Source organism: Elephantulus edwardii, unplaced genomic scaffold (genome assembly GCF_000299155.1).
Source record: "Elephantulus edwardii isolate Elephantulus edwardi_28Jun2011 unplaced genomic scaffold, EleEdw1.0 scaffold00010, whole genome shotgun sequence".
Taxonomy (NCBI): domain Eukaryota; kingdom Metazoa; phylum Chordata; class Mammalia; order Macroscelidea; family Macroscelididae; genus Elephantulus; species Elephantulus edwardii.
In genome coordinates, this window is record NW_006399760.1 from 32,827,973 (window position 1) to 32,849,441 (window position 21,469).

General features: G+C 35.6%; 1 protein-coding gene across 3 annotated transcripts in view; it reads left to right on the top strand.

Annotated features, from left to right (window-relative positions):
- Window positions 1-21,469, top strand: part of PKP4 (plakophilin 4) — a 368,717-nt gene that overhangs the window by 228,390 nt on the left and 118,858 nt on the right. For all 3 annotated transcript variants that reach the window (XM_006880795.1, XM_006880796.1, XM_006880797.1), the window contains one exon: window positions 19,630-19,664. In XM_006880795.1, coding sequence (XP_006880857.1) covers window positions 19,630-19,664 — 35 coding nt within the window. The remainder of the gene's footprint in view (window positions 1-19,629; window positions 19,665-21,469) is intronic.

The following is a 21,469-nucleotide window of genomic DNA, read 5'->3' on the forward strand; positions in this document are numbered from 1 at the left end:
ATGAATTGCAGGTGACTCGATGGCACATAACAACAAATTTGCCAGTGGTTTGTTAATTTTATTGACCCTTTCCAAAAATCATCTCCTGGTCTTATTGATGGTTTCAGTTGCTTTTCTGTTTTCTATCTCAATTATTTCACCTCTTGTCCTCATAATTTCTTCTATAGGCTGTAGGATTTGAGAAGGTGAAGAGTTAGATCATTGCTTTTTCTTCTTTTTGTCCTTTTTCATGTGTCTGCCTATTGCTAGGTATTGTCCCCTGAGGACTATCTTAGCCCTATCTTAGAGGTTTTGGTATGTTATATATTTCATTTTCATATGTTTTCATTCTTTATTGCTTTTATTACCTAATTGTGTTCCACCTGGGTGGTTTTGTAAACTTTACCCTCCTGTGATTAATTTCTAGTTTTATGGCATTGTGATCTGAGAGGATACTTTGTATTATTTCAATGTTTTTTAATTTGTTGACACTTGCTTTGTGTCCTAATAGTGATTGATTCTAGAGAATGTACCATATGCACTCGAGAAGAAAGTGAATTGAGGTTTACTTGGGTGTAGTTTCTTGAATACATCGACAAGTCAACTTGGCTGATTGTATAGTTTAAATCTTCCACATCTTTGTTGAGTTGGCATATCCTTTGGTGATAGTGATGTGTTGAAGTCTCCCACCAGTATTGTGGTGCTGTCTATGTCTTTCTTCAATCTGTTAACCATTGTTTTATGAATTTTGCACGTCTGGGGCATATACTTTGACCATAGTTATGTCTTCTTGATCTGTTGCGCCTTTAATCCCTGTTCAGTGCCCTTCATTATCTTTTATGATGGTTTTCATTATGAAGTCTATTTTATCAGAGATTAGTATTGCCGATCCTGCTTTTTTCAGGTTGCCATTTGCTTGTTCTATTTTTTTTGTGCCTTTAATGTTGAATCTGTCTTTCTCGTCTTTTTTTAAATGTGTCTTTTGTAGGCAACATATTGATTATCTTTGTTTTTTATCCATTCTATTACACTTTTTCCTCTTCATTGGTGGATTTAGTTCATTCACATTGTAGATATATTTATTGTCAGGCCAGATTTTACCATTGCCCTTTTTCTATGTTTCTGTTGCATCTGCTTACTGTTTTCTTCCCTCTTTTTATAATCATATTGATGTGTCTGAATTGTCTAATATATTTGATGCACAGACTTTGAATCATTTACAACTCATCATCATCCTACAAGTTTCCACGTTTGTAAATCTTTACAGGAGAAAGCTGCCTATCTTTACTTCATTGAACAGCTAGTGGATTTGGCTGACAAATCTTTTGATTAGCTAACTCCATTGCTTTTCTGTTATTTGCAGAATGTCCTGACAGCAGATTTCCCTAAAGCAGGACATTTCCTAGTTTCCTGACTGTTGGTAAGAAAGTGTTGATTGTGGATCCAAGATTAAATCACTCAAAGTTTTAATCTTTTCTTCATCTATTGTGATCTTGTTTATTTGTCTGTTGATGAGGACTTCTGTCTTCTTAACATTGAGATTCAATCTACATTGAAGGCTGTAGTCTTTGATCTTAGTAAATGGATATTTTCATGAATCCTATCTTTTATTATGAATATTTTTTTACATTTATATTATCAATATACAATCCAGTATTATCTCTGGAACAATGATGGTTCAGTGGTGGATTTCTCCCTTTTGCATGAAGGAATTGGTAGTGGTGTCGAGTCAGCTCTGACTCAGCAATCCTTTGACAGCAGAATGAAACCCTGTCCCATCCTGCACTATTCTCACAATCTCAAAAGACAGCATCCTTGTCATTCAACACTTGAAAGAAGTCATTGGCAGCATATTTGCCCAGTGTAATATGTCATTTAATTATCCTGATTATGGCTTCTATGGGTGTTATTTGGATCCAAGTAAAATGAAATCCTTGACTATTCGAGTTCTTTCTCCATTTAGCACGATGTTCCTTTTTGTCTAATTGTAAGGATTTTTGTTTTCTTTATGTTGAGGTGAAATTGATTACCAAAGCCCATGACAAGTGCAACTCAAACACAGCCAGCAATCATTGGAAGATTGTGACTTATTGCCATATTGATAGACATATTTAAAAAAAAAAAACACCAACAACAAAAAATACACACAAACTTACAAAGATTAGCAAGAAAAGCCTGATGAAACATCAACCAATAAAAACCCACTAAGTTAACCAAGATCGAATCCAATGTACATGAGTAAAGGGCCAATTGATGGCAGTTAACAATAATATTCCCTTTCTTTCCCCATTTTTCATGATTGATTGTAGATTCTCTTACACATATGTGATCCACTTGAATTTGTCATTCATACTGTTTTACTCTGAAAAGTTGGGAGTGCTGGAATATGTGGAGGAAACTGAGCAGGACATGAAGGAAGCTGTGGTTCATAGGGAGCTGTGCTTCTGCTCAAAACCTGTAACTCTGATGGTTCTTGTCCACCAGTACTCTGAGAGAGTAGTCATAGGAGTACTCCTCCTATGCCGTTTATAGCCTCAGAAAACTGCTGCAAGGTCATCCATGAGGTTCTGATTGGATCCCAATGAGTTTCTGAAAAGTTGTTATTGTTATGTGCCATCTAATTGACTACAACTCATAGCAACCCTATGTATGATACCTCTAAACCCTGCCCTATCCTGAGCTAATCTCACTGTCTATAACACAACTACCCACATTACCCCAGTACTGTGTCAATCCATCTCATCAAGGGTCTTTCTCTTTTGTGCAGTCCCACTATCCTTCAGAGCACGATGTCCTTCTCCAAAGACTGGTTCCTCTTGGCCATGAGCCCAAACTTTGTCAAACAGAGCTTCAAAATCCTTGCCTCCAAGGAGCCATCTGGTTTCACACCCTCCAGAACAAACCTGTTTGTTCTCTTGACAGTCCATGGTGTGTTCAGTACTCTTCTCCAACACCACAACTCACTGATTCTTCTTCTGTCATCATTATGCATTGTCCATCTCTGATGAGTAGGAAGTAATTGTGAAGAGCATGGCCTAGATCAAGTGCACCTTAGTCTCTTGACTTACATTGTTGCTCTTTAGCACTCTGGCGAGATCCCTAACACCACATTTTTCCAGTGCAAACCATCTTTTGATTTCCTGACTGCTGGTGCCAAGAGTGTTGATTGTGGAACTGAGTAAGCTGAAATTGTTAACAATCTCCTTATCTTCTCCATCTGTCATGGTGCTGCCAATTGAACCAGTAGTGAGAATCTTTGTTTTCTTGATGTTGATCTTCAATCCGTATTAAAGACTTTGACCTTCAAGTCCAACTTTGTTTCAGCAAGCAAGGTTGTGTCATCTGCAGTAATTTGACTGATTTTTGTTTATTTATAAGCTAAGGCAACACTAGACTGCATTTATAAAAATTTTACAAGTCCCTATTGTTGTTGTTGTTGTTAAGTGCCATCAAGTCGCAGGTGACTCAAAGCAACCCTATGAAGGAGAGTCCTCAAGGCTTGGGTATCTTTCATCCTCTCTCCAGGTTCATAGGGTTTCTGGAGGCAAGCTATTACGGAAGTGGATGCCACTCCTCCTTCCAAGCTTGTTTTAATCAGGGAGCTCCACTCCACTCTCTGTCCGCATTGGGTAACCAAACATTAACACAGTTAATTGGTTAACCAACCGTTAACATCAGTGTCACAGTGTTCAGCCTCACAGCAACCACAAGTTACTGCTGTATGGCAACTTGTACACCATGGCTATATGACCTAGAGGAATGTCTGAACAAAAACAATGAAAGACAGGCCCAAGGACCGCAGATTAAGTCACCCACCTTTGACTTGGTAGCATTGCTTTCTGTCCACTGGGCCAGCTGATCTCTCTCTCTATGTTGATGTTATTGTTGTTAAGTGCCATCGAGTCGCAAGTGACTCATAGTGACCCTATGAAGGAGAGTCCTCAGTGCTTGGGTGTCTGTCATCCTCTCTCCAGGTTCATAGGGTTTCCATAGGAAAGCTATTACGGAAGTGGATGCCACTCCTCCTTCCAAAGTACATCATATTAATGTTTTTAGTATACATTTTTTGTGTTCTGGCAATTATATTGAAGAAACATCTTTTGTATTATATTTGTGTATGTATGTATGTATGTATGTATGTATGTATGTATGTGATAATCAGTGAAAGCAAAAGCTATTTCTGCCACTTAGAGTCGGCAAACAAAGCGTACTAATACTGTTTTTCTGTTTTGCTTCTGTATCTACTTTATTGCATCTGCACTTTTTTTCCTGTAAATGTTTATGATGTTTTCACTAAACATGCAATATATACTTACATATTACTTATGTATTTAAAATACTGTTTCTTAGAGATAAAAGACACGAAGGCCTGCTCTTTCCTTCTTAGTAGGAGGGATCACTGGGCATAAGTAAGTGGATGTTCCCATGCCTTGGTCAAACTAAAAGAAAATAGATAGATAGATAGATAGATAGATAGATAGATAGATAGATAGATAGATAGATAGATAGATAGATAGATAGATAGAACAAACAACCAAACACACTACTTTCCAGCTGAAATCAATTCATAGCTGACTCTTGAGCAGGTTTTCACATGAGCATAGATTGCCCATCTTTTTCCTTCAGAGCAGACCAGCTGGTGGATTTGAACTATGTTACCTTTTGGTTAGCAGTACATCTCTCTTTTCACTTGGCCACCAAGTCTTTCATTCCTTAGCAGCACAAAATATATAATGACTTGGAGTTGACTGACAACAGTTAGGTTTCTTTTCAATTTTATGAACAGTTCTGTGTTACTTGTGCCCACGCTTTTATTGACATATCATGGTGTCTTTCACTCTTACATACCAAGTGAAAACATTATCATCATGTGATAGTGCAGGGGCTGATGGCTGTTTTAACATTTATTACAAAACAGATAATGTGCTACTTAATCTTGCGCTCATAATCATGCCATTCAGTGGGCCTTTCTTGTTGTGGATTGGGTGATGTGTTTTTGAATTTCATTTTCTTGTACAGCTAACTGTAACATTATCAATATAATAATGTTTTATATTTTTCCTTAAATATGGTTTTCCTCTATTGGTTTTCTACTGGAGTACCAAATTATTTAGGAGTACATTAAATACTCCCATTTACTCCTATCTTGCCCTGCCATTGCCCCAAATAAACCTTAAAATATAGGGGAAAACGGCTTACCATGCAAACACAATTCTAAAACCTCTAGAGTAGCCACTATCTCTAGTCCTGGTTGATCAGAAGCTATTTATATATTAATTTTAAAAGTCTTGGAAATAACCTTGGAGAATATGTTGCCACTTGGTGCAGTTAATTACTTTAGGGCAGAAAGTTTATCATTCCTTCATCTAATCTTTTTAATCTACTTGATGAAATGAAAGAAGATTGGTGTTAAGTTCACATTTTCATTACCATTTGGTAGGATAAGGACAAAAGAGTGGGAAGATTGTTATGTGGAATGTGATTGTACATTAACCCTTCAGGTAACTAATACTGTATACAACTCCAAGCCAGTGATGTGTGGAAAAGGAAATTGAAAATGTGATTATCTATCTAAAAATGAGGGCCATTTATTAATGCCTTTTCAGCCATTAATCAGTTTGCAGAAAAATGAACATGGCCTGTCTTCTTAGGGAGGATTGAAAAAACCAAACCAGCCTGACAAGCTTGCCAGACTTTGTAGTGTCTGAATTGTTATTATAGCTGAATTCCCTGAGGCGTCGCAATCTATTTAATAACAAATCAATCTAATCTGGTTTTTTGCATAGATTTTTCTGTTCTGCTATTTTGTTATCACACAATTAAATGGGAGAAAAACACTCAAACTGATAACGGGGAAAAAGCCTGTAGGCTACAGATTTTTCACAGCCTATTTAAAAAAAATGCTTTATTATACATTTTAACCACAGTCAAATTGTTTAGATACAATATTTGACCTGCATGAATTCAATGCTTATAATCCAAGGAGGGCTGTCCTTACCAGATTTATATCTAGGTGTGTATAAATTGGAATAAAATAAAATCCAATTATTTTATGATCTCTGCATCTGATGTAATGCACTTCAAATGAAAATTGCTATATCCTTAGCTCACATACCATTATCAGCATTGGAATCCTTTGAACAACAGAGAAAATCTAAGTAAAATTATCAACTGTGAACCCCCAACTTGCTTCATAAAGTATAAGCATAGCTGTAATACATACTTTCTGAGCTCAGGAACAAAATACTATTTGTAAATAATAAAAGAAACTGCATTTTATTAGGTGTCATATGAATGTAATACAAAGACAGAATTTTAAATTAGAGAGTCTAACAATGTATTGAGAACAAGTCTAGAACATAAAATTATTGAGAGAATTTTGAAATAATGAATCCACAGCAAACATTGTCAGGAATTCCAAAATAAGCTGAAAAGCTGATGGTATACTTTGCCGTGAATGCATCTGTTTGATGGTATCTGAGCCTATCATTCTATCTTCATACGGCTTAAAGAGAGACACGCAGATATTATGGCGTCCTGTATGATGTGAGGAAGTTCTTGTAGCCCTGTGGCAAGAAGCTGCACTGCAATCCCAAAGGCATGTGGTTCAACAATAATATAATTTTTTAAAAAGAAATCTAGGAAATATATACTTTTGCTGCTATATATCAGCTCCATTTTTACATAAAAATAATAGATTTGAATTATTTTCTGCAACTCTTAAGAGATGCCCTGGTAACATAACAGTTAAGTTGTCGGTTGCTAAGTGAAAGCTCAGTGGTTTAGAACTACTAGTGCTTCTACTAGGGAAACAACCTGTCATCTACTTCTTTAAAGATAACAGCCTACAAAAACCTGTGGGGCAATCTATTCTGTTCTATAGGGTTTGTCTAAATTTGGATTGACTGGAAAGGAAACATCAATAAACCTTTCAAAGAATGTTTGTGTTTATTCTCTTCTCATCTTTTTGTTTCAGTTTTGCAAGGTTGTCGAATAATATAACTGAGGGTGAAAACGGCATTTTGTGGAACTTGGACACAACTTTCAGGAGTCCATCAATACCTATGTTACAACAAAACACTTAGAAAAGTGTCTAGTGTTGTGTTTACCTGTTTTGCCATTCTCATCACTGTTGATTTGACTTTTCCAAATGTCAGCTGAAATGTTAAAAAACCTTTCCATTTTCATCTTTACTTTGACTTGTTGGGATACCTGTTATGAGATGGAAGTCAATCTTCCCTAAAATTTATGAAAATACCAGAGGAAACGATAAGTCTCATTTTTATCTAGTACTGTATTCTTGATCTTTCTTTTTTCCATATGGTCTTAATATTTTATTCATATATCCAAAGCAGTAACACACAAATTATTTTGTCAAAGAATAGTTAATATCTTGAATGTGTTCACTTACAGTACCAAGAACATGACTCTGTTAAAAACTCTATTCTAGTATTTCCTGATGGAGGTGTTTGGTTTTTTTTGTTTTGTTTTGTTTTTTTATTGGTTGATAGATCAGTCAAATTTTTTACTATTTTGGTATGGTTCAAATTAGTAACTTTCTTTAGAAGACACCTTACCAAAAAAAAAAAAAAAGAAGAAGAAGAAAACACCTTACCTTTTCCTGGAATGTGTTTTACCTTGATGTTGTGTACCACTGAGTCAGAACCAACTCAGAGCTTACATCCTAAGCAGGTTTTCAAAGGCAGTATAATTTTGCACGAGTAGATTGTCCAGCTTTCTCATATGGAGTAGCTACTAGATTCAAACCAAGTGCCATTGGATTGGTAACACAGCTCCTTACCACTAGACCATATGTTATTCTGAGAGCGTAGGTAGAGAGATAAAGAGATGGATGGACATTAGGTGGATATATAGAAGTATACGTGTGTATGGCTCTGTACCTTTGCCTTTCCCATGCTCCATAGCATGCCTGCTTGACTTGTTTGTTCATTCTTTTGGTCACATTTTGAAGATGGATTGGTATAGATCCAGTCTCTGAGTTCATGTTCTGTTACTGATGGATTAGAAGCAGCTACTCCTATGTGGAGGATATAATTTAAATGCCCTGTCTTTTCTGTATACTCATGACGAGATCTTTGGGCCTGTCTCATTTGTTATTCCAAGTATTTAGTTCAAATTACAGATGTGCACCATTTTCTAGGACAGTTGAAAGTTAAAAAATACACCAGAGAAACAGAAATGACAAATCTGTGTTACTCTTATTTTTCCCATTTGCTGCAATTTTGAGAATAGACAGTGGAAGAGAAGTAACTACTGCCTGTCCTCATAGATAGTCATGAGGAATCAGTAAATGGTAATTTCTTAGTTAACCAAAAGGTCAGTGTTTCAAACCTACCAGAAGCTCTGAAGGAGGAGACGTGATAGTTTGCTTTTGTAAGTATCACTATATTGGAAACTTGTTGAGGAACCTGTTTCCTGGGATTGCTTTGAGTTGGGATGGACTTAATACCAGGGATTTGATTTGAATATGGACTTTCTGAGGAAAAATGAAATCAGTTTCCATCCAGTAGAAATAACACTATCAGCCAGTGAGCAACTCTTAGTTTAGAGGAAGTGTTTTGGTTTTGTTTTTGTAGATTTTGATTGTAAAGAGATAATTTAATGCTATTAAACTTCCTTTCTCTAGACTTCTTTGTCAGATGAGATATTACTTGGAGACAAACTAGACCCAGTTCAGGTGTACAAAAGAAGTATGAGTAAATTCCAACACTTGGCAACATTTTACAACAGAGTACAAACACCTCATAGACTTCTACACTTAGAAATCTTTATAGAAAAAGATTGCATCTTTCTGGAACAGAGTTGGAGGTTTCCAATCACTGACAAATCTCTTCACCATTTTACCATCAGGGATCCTAAATTTGGGAGAAACTCCCTAAAATATAGTTAAATACCAAGAAGGATCCTTTCAGAATACTGTTACCAAGAAACTATTGCTTAGGCTAGCGATTTTTCAAAGTAGAATTCATGGAACACCTTGCAGACTATATGTGGTACCAGGGGATGTCTATTTACCTTTCATCTCTTTACCTTTTTATAACCACTTAAGGCAGTAAAATCTTATTTCTTTTTTTGGTATTTCTCTTTTTAAGTTATCAGAATAAACTAGTGAAAGAATTTATGTAGTGAAACCGCAATATGTCTTTGGGAAGATTTAATCGTGGCATTGTATTTGACTTGGTTTAAATGCTTCGCTCACTCTGTGGCTGGAAGACAGATACTAAGTCTCTAGTCAATTTAAAGAATTGTTTCCAAGTCAACTCTTATCTAATCAAAGAGATGAGGTTCCTATTTCTCAAGCATGAAAAAATTAAAACTAATTGTAATCTATAAATTATTGTTGGTATGAGGTATGAATTCTTTCAAGATCAAAACATGGTTGATAGCATTGTTGTTGTTGTTGTTGTTAGGTGCCATCTAGTCGAGTACAGCTTGTAATGATCATATGAACAACAGATCCAAACCCATTTGTTCTCCTAGAAGTCCATGGTATATTCAGTACTTTTCTTCAGCACCATATCTCAAAGGCATCAATTCTTCTATCATCCCTAGTCATTGTCCAGCTTTCTGATGCAAGTAATTGCGAAGACCATGGCCTGGATTAGGCTCACCTTAGTCTCCAGACTAAGTGCTCTTCAGTACTCTGGAGAGGTTCCTAACAACAGACTTTCCCAATGCAATTTAAGAGTAGCTAATTAAAAGGTAATATCAATCAATACTAGGTAGAAATAGAAATTAGTGAAATATTTTCATCTCCATATTATACTTATAGATTTAATTATAATTAATGAAAATACAGAAATCTAAATTTACAGTTGAATAAATTAGTTCATTAAAGTAGTTTAATAATTTATTCTGTAATTGCAAGAAGAAACTGAACACTTGAGCCATAAATAGCTATTTTTGCAGACTGCTGGTAGAAGAAGAAAATATCTTAGGTGTGTAACAGAAAATATGTGATTTAGGAAATATGGGACCCACTTTCCGCCTCTAAGATGATTCTGAGTCAGTTTATTAAAAAGCACTTTGTAATGCATAAAAGATATCAAGGTATTAAATACTTGTAATATGAATTCGTTGGTCTAGACTTTCCTCTCTACAAAGCTAAACTAACTAAATTTGGGGAGTGGAAACTAAACAACAACAACAACAAAACACAAACATGAAGTCGCAGAGTTTGGTGGGTGGAGGGAAGGGGCAAAAAAAACCAACCCAAAACAAAACAACATATATGAATGAAGCATTTTATAAACAAATTATTGCATACAAACGATTTTAAATTTTTTTTTAAATATAAGTTAGAAGTGCCTGAGATATGAGCCTTTTGATAAATTTTAAAATTGTCTTATAAATATTAGGTAATCACTCTCACTGCCAGTGATTTGGTACTGAATTATTATTAACTGACCCTCCAGCAGATATTTGGTAGACCATGAATCACATGAGAGGAGATTGCCATCTGTTTCCTGTGGAGCAGCTGGTAGATTTGAACCACAAGAGAATCACCACCTTTGTGTTAGTAGAGCATCTCACTATGGACTCTGCCACTGGAGCCCACAAAATTAATCACTGTCAATCAGAACCAATTCAGAGCAGACTCAGAAATTAGAGTTCTGAGGTTGCACGTTGCAGGGACGTTTATGGCCCATCTTTTTCCCTCAGAGTCACCGGTGGGTTCAAACTGCCAGAGAGGCTCAGCAAGTATAATGGACTGAGAATTGCCAGAAGTTTAAACTTTAATTGAGAATTTTGACAATAAATGAAATAATGAAAGTGCTTTAACTCTGGAATTGTTCTAGAAAAGTAAACTCCATTTTTTCTTTTACTTTTCAAAAAGAAAAGCACATTGGGGGAAGAAGGGTGGACAGGGAGAAAAATGCAACAGTGAATGAATGGAAATCCAAAGTATCTATAAACTTTCATTAAAATAAATTTAAAATAAAGTACGTATATATAAATGCAGTATTAATAGATACATATTTCAATCCCTGAAAAAAGGTATATCAAGAAATACTATAAAATAAAGAAAAAGTTAATGTTGGTTAAAAAAAAAGTAAACTCCATCAATTACAAATGAAAGACTGTAAAAATAATTGTTAAAAGTATGAAAATCACAAATTCAAAATAAGAACATAATGAATTTTCAGAGAACAAATAGAAAGCAGTTTGTTATTTACTAAGATGTTGGTATTTCATCTGTAAACATGTGGTCATTCTTTAATTCAGGATTAACCTGTGTAAGGGAAATAAGTAATTTTTATGTGGCAATCAGGACTCAAAATAATAAAACTAGTGGAAAATGAATAGGAGTGAAAAGATTAGGAAAGTCAGCCCAACAATGTCCAAATGCATGGCATTAATCATAAGGCTGGGGGCGGTGAGGGAAATTGAAAGAATTTGTTCTTGAAAAAACAATGTATTCAAATTTTGTGAATAAACTAGTGGGAAATTTGAGGAAAAAAATCTCTTAGTAAGTTTACTAGACACATGACCAATAGGTATTCATTCACCTATTAATTGCCTTTATTCAAGAAAGGAAATTACAAATCTACTAAAACATCTAACATCACCAATGATATGTCTTATTCCATGCACTCTTCCGAATCTAGTTTAAACTTTTAGTAGCTAGAAATACAATGTTAGTTCAGATATTGTTGTTAGGTCATATAACTATCATATATCTGCTGTGTTTAGTACATTCCACAGCAACCCTATGAACAACAGATCTCAACTCTGTCTTATCATGTACCATCTTCCTCATCTCTGATATAGTTTGGCTCATTGCTGCAGTCACTCGATCATGTATCTCATTCAAAATCTTTCTCTCCTTCACTGATCCTCCACTTTTCCAAGCATGATGTCCCTTTGCAAGGAATTGTCCTAACAATGTACCTAAAATTTGCAAGATGAAGCTTTGCCACCTTGCCTCTAAGGAGCACTCTGGCTGCGTTTTTGTCCCAAGACATACATGTTTTTTTCTTTGTGTAATCCCTGGGGTATTCAGTACACTTCTCCAACATCATAACTCAAAAGGCATCAATAATTCTTTCACCATCCTTATTGTTTGTTCAGCTCTCAGATGCGTAGATGCATAGAGAATATGAATGAATATTTCCGAGAATACCAAAAGAATGTCTATTTTTGTTTTATTATCTGTGCAGAGCCATTTGACTGTATAGATTATAACAAACTATGGCTGACGTTGAAAAGAAAGAGAATGCCAGAACACTTAAATTGTGTTCCTGCGAAATCTATACATAGACCAAGACCCTGTTTGTTGTCTAAACAGACCAGATTGTTATCTAAAAGGGAACACTGCATGGTTTAAAATTAGGAAAGGTGTGTATTAGAGCTATACCCTTTCTCCATACCCATTCTGTCAGTCTGCTGAGTAAATAATTTTAAAAACTGGATTCTGAAGAAGAATGTGGCATCAAGATTAGAGCAAGACTCCTCAAAAACCAGCATTACGTAGGTGATAACAACCTGGCATGTCAAAAGTAAAGAGGACTTTAAATACTTGAGGCATATAATCAAAGACTATGTCCTTCAATATGGATTTGAATCTTAACGTAAAAAAGACAAAAATCCTCATCACTGGACCGATAAGCAACATCATGATAGATGGAAAAGAGATTGAAATTACAATTATTTAATCTTATTTGAATCCACGAACAACACCGTTAGTACTAATAGTCAGGAGATTATCTACATTAAGTTTGTCAAAGACCTCTTCAAATTACTGAGGAGTAATAATGTCACCATCTGAGATCTGGACAATGTATAAGGATAGCTGAAGAAATGAAGCATTTGAGCTGTGACATTAAAAATAGTACAGAAAAAAAAATTTTAAAAAAAGAAAAATAAATAGTACAGAATATCCCATGGACTGTCAAAAGAGCAAATAGCTAGGTCTTAGAGAAAGTGCAGCCATTATTCCCCTTGAAGGCAAAGGTTAAAAAGCTTCATTTCACATACTTTGGGAATGTTGCTAAAAGAGCCCATTTCTCAGAGAGGAACATCATGCTTTGGAAAATGTAGGGTCAGCAAAAAAAAAAAGACCCTCAGTGAATGAATTGATACAGTGTCTGCAGCAATGAGTTCATGTGTGTCAGAGATGAGGGTGGCACAAGATAGGAAAGGGCTCAGATTTGTTGTTCATAGAGTCTATTTGACTCAAACTCAGCAGTACCTGATAACAATAATTCATATATATAGGATATTTAACATTCATATGTCTATATGTATAATCTTCTTAAAATAAAGCCCTAAATTTTTCAGTGTTCTTGTTTTACTCGTTCTTTGTTCTAATCTGAAATTTGATTTGTTTTTAACAGAACGGTAACTTTTGGATCTTGTCCCATTTCAGTTTGTTTTTTAGGAGTATATTGACAGTACCTTAGTAGACTAGTCACAGATGGAGCCCAATCTAGACTTGAGGAAAGGAGATGGAAATGACATGACAGAGTTACCATAGAGCCCTAGCAAGTCTTCGACTGTGCCTTACTTGAGTGGGATTGAAAGGGCCACTTTGATACACTACATACAAGAAGCCAAGACGACTCATTATTTACACTCTGGTACCCACTAGATTAAGTAGCTCCTGTCAAAAATACTAACCAGGAATTTAGACACTGAACATTGACTTAATGATGTACAACATTATGAAAATATTTTGCTATTAAAGAAAGCTGTCTTTAAAATGTGACCGTGATACCTTCATCTGCAATTCTAGAATATATGGAATTCTGAAAGTTTCTAGATTCTGTCCCCTCCCCAGAATAGCGTTGGAAATGTGAGCTGCCTGGAGTGTGAGAGAACTGCAAGTAATCAGAAAAGCAAGAAAGTCAGGTTTTTGTAGGAAATGTTACATTTGTTTGCCAGGGAGGATGGAGGAATAAGAAGGAACCAGGTGGTGAAAGACCTAAATGCCATACTAAGAGGTTTGAATTTTTTTTCCTCTGGAACTGTTGTGCATTTCAGCAGGAAAATGACATCAAATTTCAGTATTTGAAAATTTACTGTAGCGATAACATGAAAGAGAACCTGGCACACTGAGAAATCAAAGCCAAGAAGGTGAGTGAATTAGTAGAGACTTGTTGGAAAGGCAAAGGAACGTGAGAGGATGGAGTTCTAAATCGTGTCAATGAGTCACTCACCCATTGCTGTCAAATAGAAAGTGACTTAGAGCTGATCCATCAGCAGGTTTTTGGAGGCTGTAAATTGCACAGAAGAACATAGGCCATCTTTGTCCCGTGGAGAACCTGATAGATTGAAGCTACCAGAGACCCCACCTTTGGGTTAGCAGTGTATCTCCCTAAGCCAGTGGTTATAGGGATGAATTCAGAAGATGTTTTTTTTTTTTTTTTTTAGAAGATGATGTTTTAAGGTCTCTCATGCCAGATAGCCCTTGGTACTAGGAGTATTATAGCTAAAGTTAGATGGATCTTGGCTGAAAGCAGAGAGCACCAAGGAATGTCTGTCTGTATTTCATTGACTGTGCAAAGGCATTTGACTATGTGGATCACAACAAACCGTGGCTGACTCTGAGAAGAATGGGAATCCCAGAATACTTGATTGCACTTAATGTGAAACTTATACTTGGACGAGAAGGCAGTCATCAGAACAGAGCAAGGAAACACTGAATGGTTGTACACCAAGGGTATGTCCTATCTCCACACCTTTTCAGCTTTTATGCAGAACAAATCATCTGGGAGGCTGGACTGTACGAGGAGGAATGTGGTCTCAGGACTGGAAGAAGACTCATCAACAGCCTACATTATGTCGATCACATAAACATGCTTGCTGAAACTGAGGAGGACCTGATGCACTTGCTGCAGAAGGTCAAGGACTGCAGCCTTAAATATGGATTGAAGTTCAACATCAAGATCTTCACCACTATACCAGTTGGCAACACCATGATAAATGGAGAAGATATTGCATTTGCTAACAGTTATACCTTGCTCATCTCCACAATCAATATTCTTGGCACCAGCAGTCAGAAAATAAAAAGACAAATTGCACTGGGAAATTCTGCTGTCAGGGACATCTCCAAAATACTGAAAAGCAACAATGTCAGTCTTTGTAATCACTTAGAAGGACAACTGATGCCTTTGAGCTGTGGTGCTGGAGAAGAGTATTGAATATACCATGAACTGCTAAAAGAACAAACAGGTTCATCCTGGAGAGAGCGAAACCAGGCTGCTCCTTGGAGGCAAGTATTCTAAAGCTCCTTCTGACATACTTTGGGGATGTTGCCAGAAGGGACCAGGCCTTAAAAAGGAACATCATGCTTGGGAGGGTGGAAAACTAATACAAGAGAGGAAGACAAGAGTTGGATTGACACAGTGAGTGGGGTAGTGGGGGTAGATGTGTCAGAGACAGTAAGTTCAGGATAGAGCAGGGTTCAGAAATGTTTTAAATAGGGTTGCTATGAGTTACAGTCGACTCGACTGCATGTAACATCAACAACTACATGCCAAATAAGGAGCTCTGGTTGCCTAGTGTGCTATATGTTGTGCTACTACCTTAAACATCAGTGATTTGAATCCACCAAGTGCTCTATGGAAGAAAGATGAGCAGTCACATCCTATAAAGATTCATAGCCTCAGAAACCCAATGGAGGAACCAACTCGATGACAGTGGTTCAGGGTTTTTCAGATCTGGATGATATGATCTTAGGTTCTAGCAATAAAAAGACTCTATGTTCTTGAGCTTGAGTGATGAGGTAGTATTAAAACAGAGCACAAACCAGTTTGAGGGAAAAGATTTCAACATACTGAATTTGAAGTGTGCTGTTATCTAGGAGCCCTTGATGAGGGTTAAATATGGGACTGGTAGCTGAAGTGTTGATAGTGTAAACCCACCTAGAAGCATCACGGAAGACAAGTCAGACAATATGCTACATAGAGATCACAGCCTTGAAAACCCCGTTAAGCATTGCTCCTTTGCATACATGAGGTCACCTTGAGTTGGAGATAACTGACAGCATGTCTGATATGCAGTGGAAAGTACTGGTTAAAGAAAGAGATATATCCATTCTTTCTAGAAGGTCAAACCAAACACCAAACCAGTTGATGTCAGGTCAGTTTCAATTTCAGCTGACCTCGTGTTTTGAGTGGTAAACAGCAATTTCTCTCTGACTTGTTTATATAAAAAGGACTTGCAGTATGTGTTAACTGACAGGAACTCTGAAAAGATACCATGATATCCAGGAACAGTTTGTCCTTCCTCCATAAAGTCAGACCTTGATACTCCACCACCACTGCTGCCCATCACACAGCTTCCCTTTTGTTTGCATGTGTGGAAGTCTGATCAGGCTAGTTTTCTAACTCAGAGTGTAGAAAATTCTAAAACAGGGTAGGCTTTCCTTGTCAGTGTTCAACAATAAATGTCCAACAGCAGAGGTATTTTTGTCTCCAAGGAAGACAGTGGGGGCGGGGGGTAGTCATGAGCATATAAAATTTTATAGTTACTCATATTTTTATGAAATGTGATGAAAATGTGGTATATGCTTTAAAACAAGGCTATTGATTTATCAGTGTACTAATAAATGCATTTTTACATTTTTAATTCATTCATTGTTCATGCAACAATAAATGCCTTTTTATTTGTTGTCCATAGTCTAACTGTAAGTCTCAAACTTATGCATACCTTGTATTCTGAAATTTTGTTTACAATTATTGGAAACCATGAATGCATCTTTACATTAAAATATCGTCATACTGGATGATTCCGTTCTTGTGTAATAAAATGTCTTCCACTTTGCAACAGAAGCTCCTGCAATTATAGACACTTAGAAAGAAGAGAAAATGAGAGCTAAACCTATTTTTAATGTGGAACTGCCTCTGATTAATTAAAAAAAACAAACAGACAAAACAAAACACAGCCATTTACCATTGAATCAAGTGTTAGGTCATATCAACGTCATAGTACAAAGTAGTAGAATTACATTCTCTCCCCCGTACAATCTCCAAGACTGAGATTTTTAAGTCTCCTTCAGAACAGCTGGGAGATTCAGATAGCCATCCTTTTGGTGAGCAGCTAAGCCCTGTACAACCAAGCCACCTTTCTAATTAATAGTTAACTGAGAGTTAAATTCACTGACTAAAGACATTTCAAATTTGCCTGTATTTATTTCGAAATTCTTGAATCTCAGAGTAAGAGACAGTTTGAGAGTTGTGTAGGTTGGTAAGTTCTAATGGGAATTAGATTAAATAGCATGAACAATCAGTTCTTACACAGAATTGTAGAATGTAGTGTGAATGCAATTGAGTTGAGCATATAATCTTTGAAATGCATATAGAAGATGAGACTATTAAGTATAAAAACAATTTGTAAAATTATTAGACCTTATAGGAGTTAAACAGACTCTGATGGCCTAATGGTAAGAAGCTGCACTGCAATTATAAAGGCACACTGTTTAAATCTACAAGCTGCTCTGTGAGAGAAAGATGTGCAGTCTCCTCCCATGCAGTTAACTGCCTTTAATAACCTGCTGTAGAGTCAGCTATGAGTCGGTCCCGACCTAACAGAGTCAGCAACAACATAGGAGTCAAGACTATGGTTGGACTTTTCCCCACAGAAATTACACAGTTTGTGACTATATAGTAAGCACTTCTAGATGGCAATTTTATTTCACTTATATTGTAATATTGGCAAAGGATATGAACATTTTTACATTAGCACAGTTGAATAATGTTGGACTCATTGCCTAAAAATTAATTTAGATAATAGAATTAAAAAACAAAAACAAATTAGTAAGTTGAAATGCAGTAGCGGGAACTACCTATGGAACCATGAGAATCAAATTATGTATCCTGAGAGGCAAATGTCTTGTGTCATTAGTGATATGTGGCCACATTTTTGCTTTAACATCGTATGTCATAAGTTTCTTTTAGTTCAGTTAAGAATTCATTGTTTTAAAGGACATCTTTTCAATGCTGAAGAAGATTGGTGTTGACTAATTTGCCTCCATCATTGGAAGCATGTCCAAATCTGCTCAAAACTAGATAAAGGTCTTAGAAGAGTCCAATTCTGTAGAAATAACAGGGAGTTCTTATTGAATTCCAACCACTATGAGTTGCAGTAGCTACTGAGTACTTGAGAAAATAACAAAAGGATTACCAAGAAGCTGAAACTGTGTAATACTGAAAGAATTGTGACATTCATCTATTTCATATCTTTTATTTTATGGAATGTTTTCTGAAGCCCTAACCCACAAACCATTTTTATTATTGTATAATAATTACTATAAAACTAATACTATTTTTTTCTGGTTTCTAGAATAATCAAAATGTACAGAAGTAGAAAAATAATTTCTTAGAGTCCAGTTCCACAGAAGTAACAAGTATTAGCAATTTGCTTTTTATTTTTCCAGATTTCTCTCGAAGGGAGAGAGAGTGTGTGTGTGTGTGTGTGTGTGTGTGTGTGTGTGTGTGTGTCCGTCCGTCCGTGTGTGCATACACGTACACGCACACAGTAAGTCTGACACAAAAATGAGGATCACACACTGTTTCTACTAAATAACACAATGGATAAGCTCCTTGACTTTGGAATCAGTCCATCCTGGGCTTAAATTCCTAGTAGGAGACTTTGGCAAGAGTTCCTATCTGTAAAATAAACAGTATACCTGACTGTTCATTGTTGCTTTGAATAGCATAAAGGAGAATATATAAAGTGCTTAATTTGGCATTAAATAAAGGCCCTGAAACCTCATATGTTCTTCCTACCTTGCTTGTGTCTTTTAATTAAGGCATTTTGGGATAGTACGAGGTACAAATATGTTTCATGCACAATTTCTTTTACCTCCTTAAAGTAGATGTTGTATAAGCGAAAGAAAATATTTACTTGGAATTTTACTGTGGCTTAGAAAATTTACGTAACCATTTACATTTTTAAGTAAAGTTCTGTGATTTAAATTTTTATGAGGTACAGTTCAATTCGTAAGAGAACCTGTTTACCAAATTAAGCATCTACTGACTCTGTGTAAAAATTAATGAAATAAATTAACAACAGTGTTTTTTTTTTAAAAAAAAAGACATATATATATAATCTTTAATGGTTCCTGTAACTTTAAGTACGATTCTAGGTGTTTAAGATGTACAAGAAATAGATAATAACATTTATATTTTTACTGCATTGAGTATTTGACCCCGTTCAGAGACTGTGTGAAATATGAACAACACTACGTAATACTTAATTGTTTTAAAAGTATCCCTCCATGTCAATCAAGAAGCATGAGAATTTGTTCCTAAAAAGACATATATTTCCTTAATAGATATTTTGTATGTGTAGTTTTCAGATTATCACAAAAAGTATAAAAATGGTTATCTCTGTGTTGTGACTACCCTGTTGCTTAGTTATGTTGTTTTAAGCTTTTTCATTTAAGCTGAATCCTACATCACTTTATAACTTGATTACTTTCCAAGAATAAATATACTTTTGTACAAATTTATTTGGAAAGCAAAATACTGTGTAAAAATTAACTCAATTAAGAAACAAACTTTAAATTTGAGTTATTTTACTTCTCATAAGGTAATTTGCTATTTAAATTTTTATGTACAAAACAAGTCCATAATTAAAATTTTCATCAAAGCAAATAAATACTCTGTTTTCTCTTTTCTGTAGCTCAACTGAGAAGTCATTTCCTTGGAGATCAACAGGTATGACATTTGGTTTTATATATAGTAAACATAAATAGTGAGATATATTAGAGAGAGCTCTGTTGGCCTAGTGGACAGAAAGTTATGCTACCAAGCCTAAGGTGGATGATTTTAATCTGTGGTCCTCAGGCCTGGTTTAAATTGTTTTTTATCAAACATTCTTCTAAGTGGTATAGCACTAGTCTCTGCATTTCTATACAGAAGTAACTCATGGTTGCTGTGATGCCAAACTCTGTGACACTGATGTGCCAAATGTGATAATGGTTACCCATGGTGGACAGTGTTTCGTGGAGCTTTCCGATTAATAGAAGCTTGGAAATGGCTTGCCTCCGGAAACTCTATGAACATGGAGAAATTACTAAAGTTATGCAAGTGTTCAGGTCTTTCGTTCGTAGGGTCTCTGTGAGTCATCTATGACTCAATGGCACTTAACAACAACAACAGTGAGATATAGATAGATGATAGATAGATAGATAGATAGATAGATAGATAGATAGATAGATAGATAATCTGTATCTGTCTAGGGAGATCTGGTGACTATAGAATAAAAAATATAAATGTGTGTCTTAATGTGTTGTGTATAATAAAAAAGCTACTTCAAAATCACTCTTAACTAATGTTGTAACTCTTGGAGAAATAAGCCGTGCCTTGAACAGTAACAATATTTGGTTATTTTGCTTTAAATTAGTAGTTTCCAATATTCCTAACAAAGTAAATCTGTTTATATCAGTTGTTTTTTAAAAAGTTAAAACATTGACCATCAACATTTTTAGTGTTAACCTTGCGTCTTTTCTGTGAAAGGAGATACCTGAGATGGCCTCAGAAAAGACTGTTCTATAATCTAGAACGTCATTATATTTATAGGAATATAGGATTTATATAAATCATAGTTTTATACCTTCTATAGCATTTCTCATACTCAAAGAGATGCTTGAATGTTTTCAGATAGAGAATAGCTGGTATTTCCTATTATATTTTGATATGTAGTAGTTTTTAATACTGCCTTTAAATTTTTTTAATCCTAAATTAACCTCATAAAATGACAGATTTGCCTTTTGGAACATAATCTGCCACTTTCATAAGTATTTGATATTTTCATACTCAGTCTTCCGTCAGTATATACTTACTGACTAGTGACATCCTGTTTCCACTGCCGTGCACTTTGGTTGATATACAGTGATGCTGTGAGACAAACATCTCTTTCTCTCCATGGAGCACCAATATTAAAAGGAATGCTAACAAGTCCATGCCAACTTAGAAGCTCTACAGTAGTCTAAAATATACTTATAATTTGGTACTCTTCAAACAATGTTTAAATTTAATAAAACTTATACTAGCCGAATTCCTGGTATCTTAGTTTACCTGAATCTGGTAGGTGAGTTTTGTTGTTATTTGTGATAAATAAACTTAAAAAAAAAAAACCCTCATTTCCACTGAATAAGAACCATCTCAATGCTGTCCCTTCAGTGGATTTTCATAAACATTGCCCAAAAGATGATGACACCAACTTTAAGTTAACAGGGCAGCTCCCCATGTACTACAGCATCAGTGCTCTAGTTAGTACATACAGAGCATTTTAACATTTCACAAAGAATTCGTTTTTAAAAGGTGCTGTATTTACACAAAGCACTTCTTAGTTATCATATTCTACTCTAAAAAAATGTCACACATTTAGGAGAAGCTCAAATTTAGAATGTCTCTTGACATCTTGGGAAAGTGCTTAGTACTTTCTATGGGTCCCACATCTCTTGGAAATCTCTATGTGTCTTGGTATCAACCTCCTTTGAGTCTAAGACGTTCACATT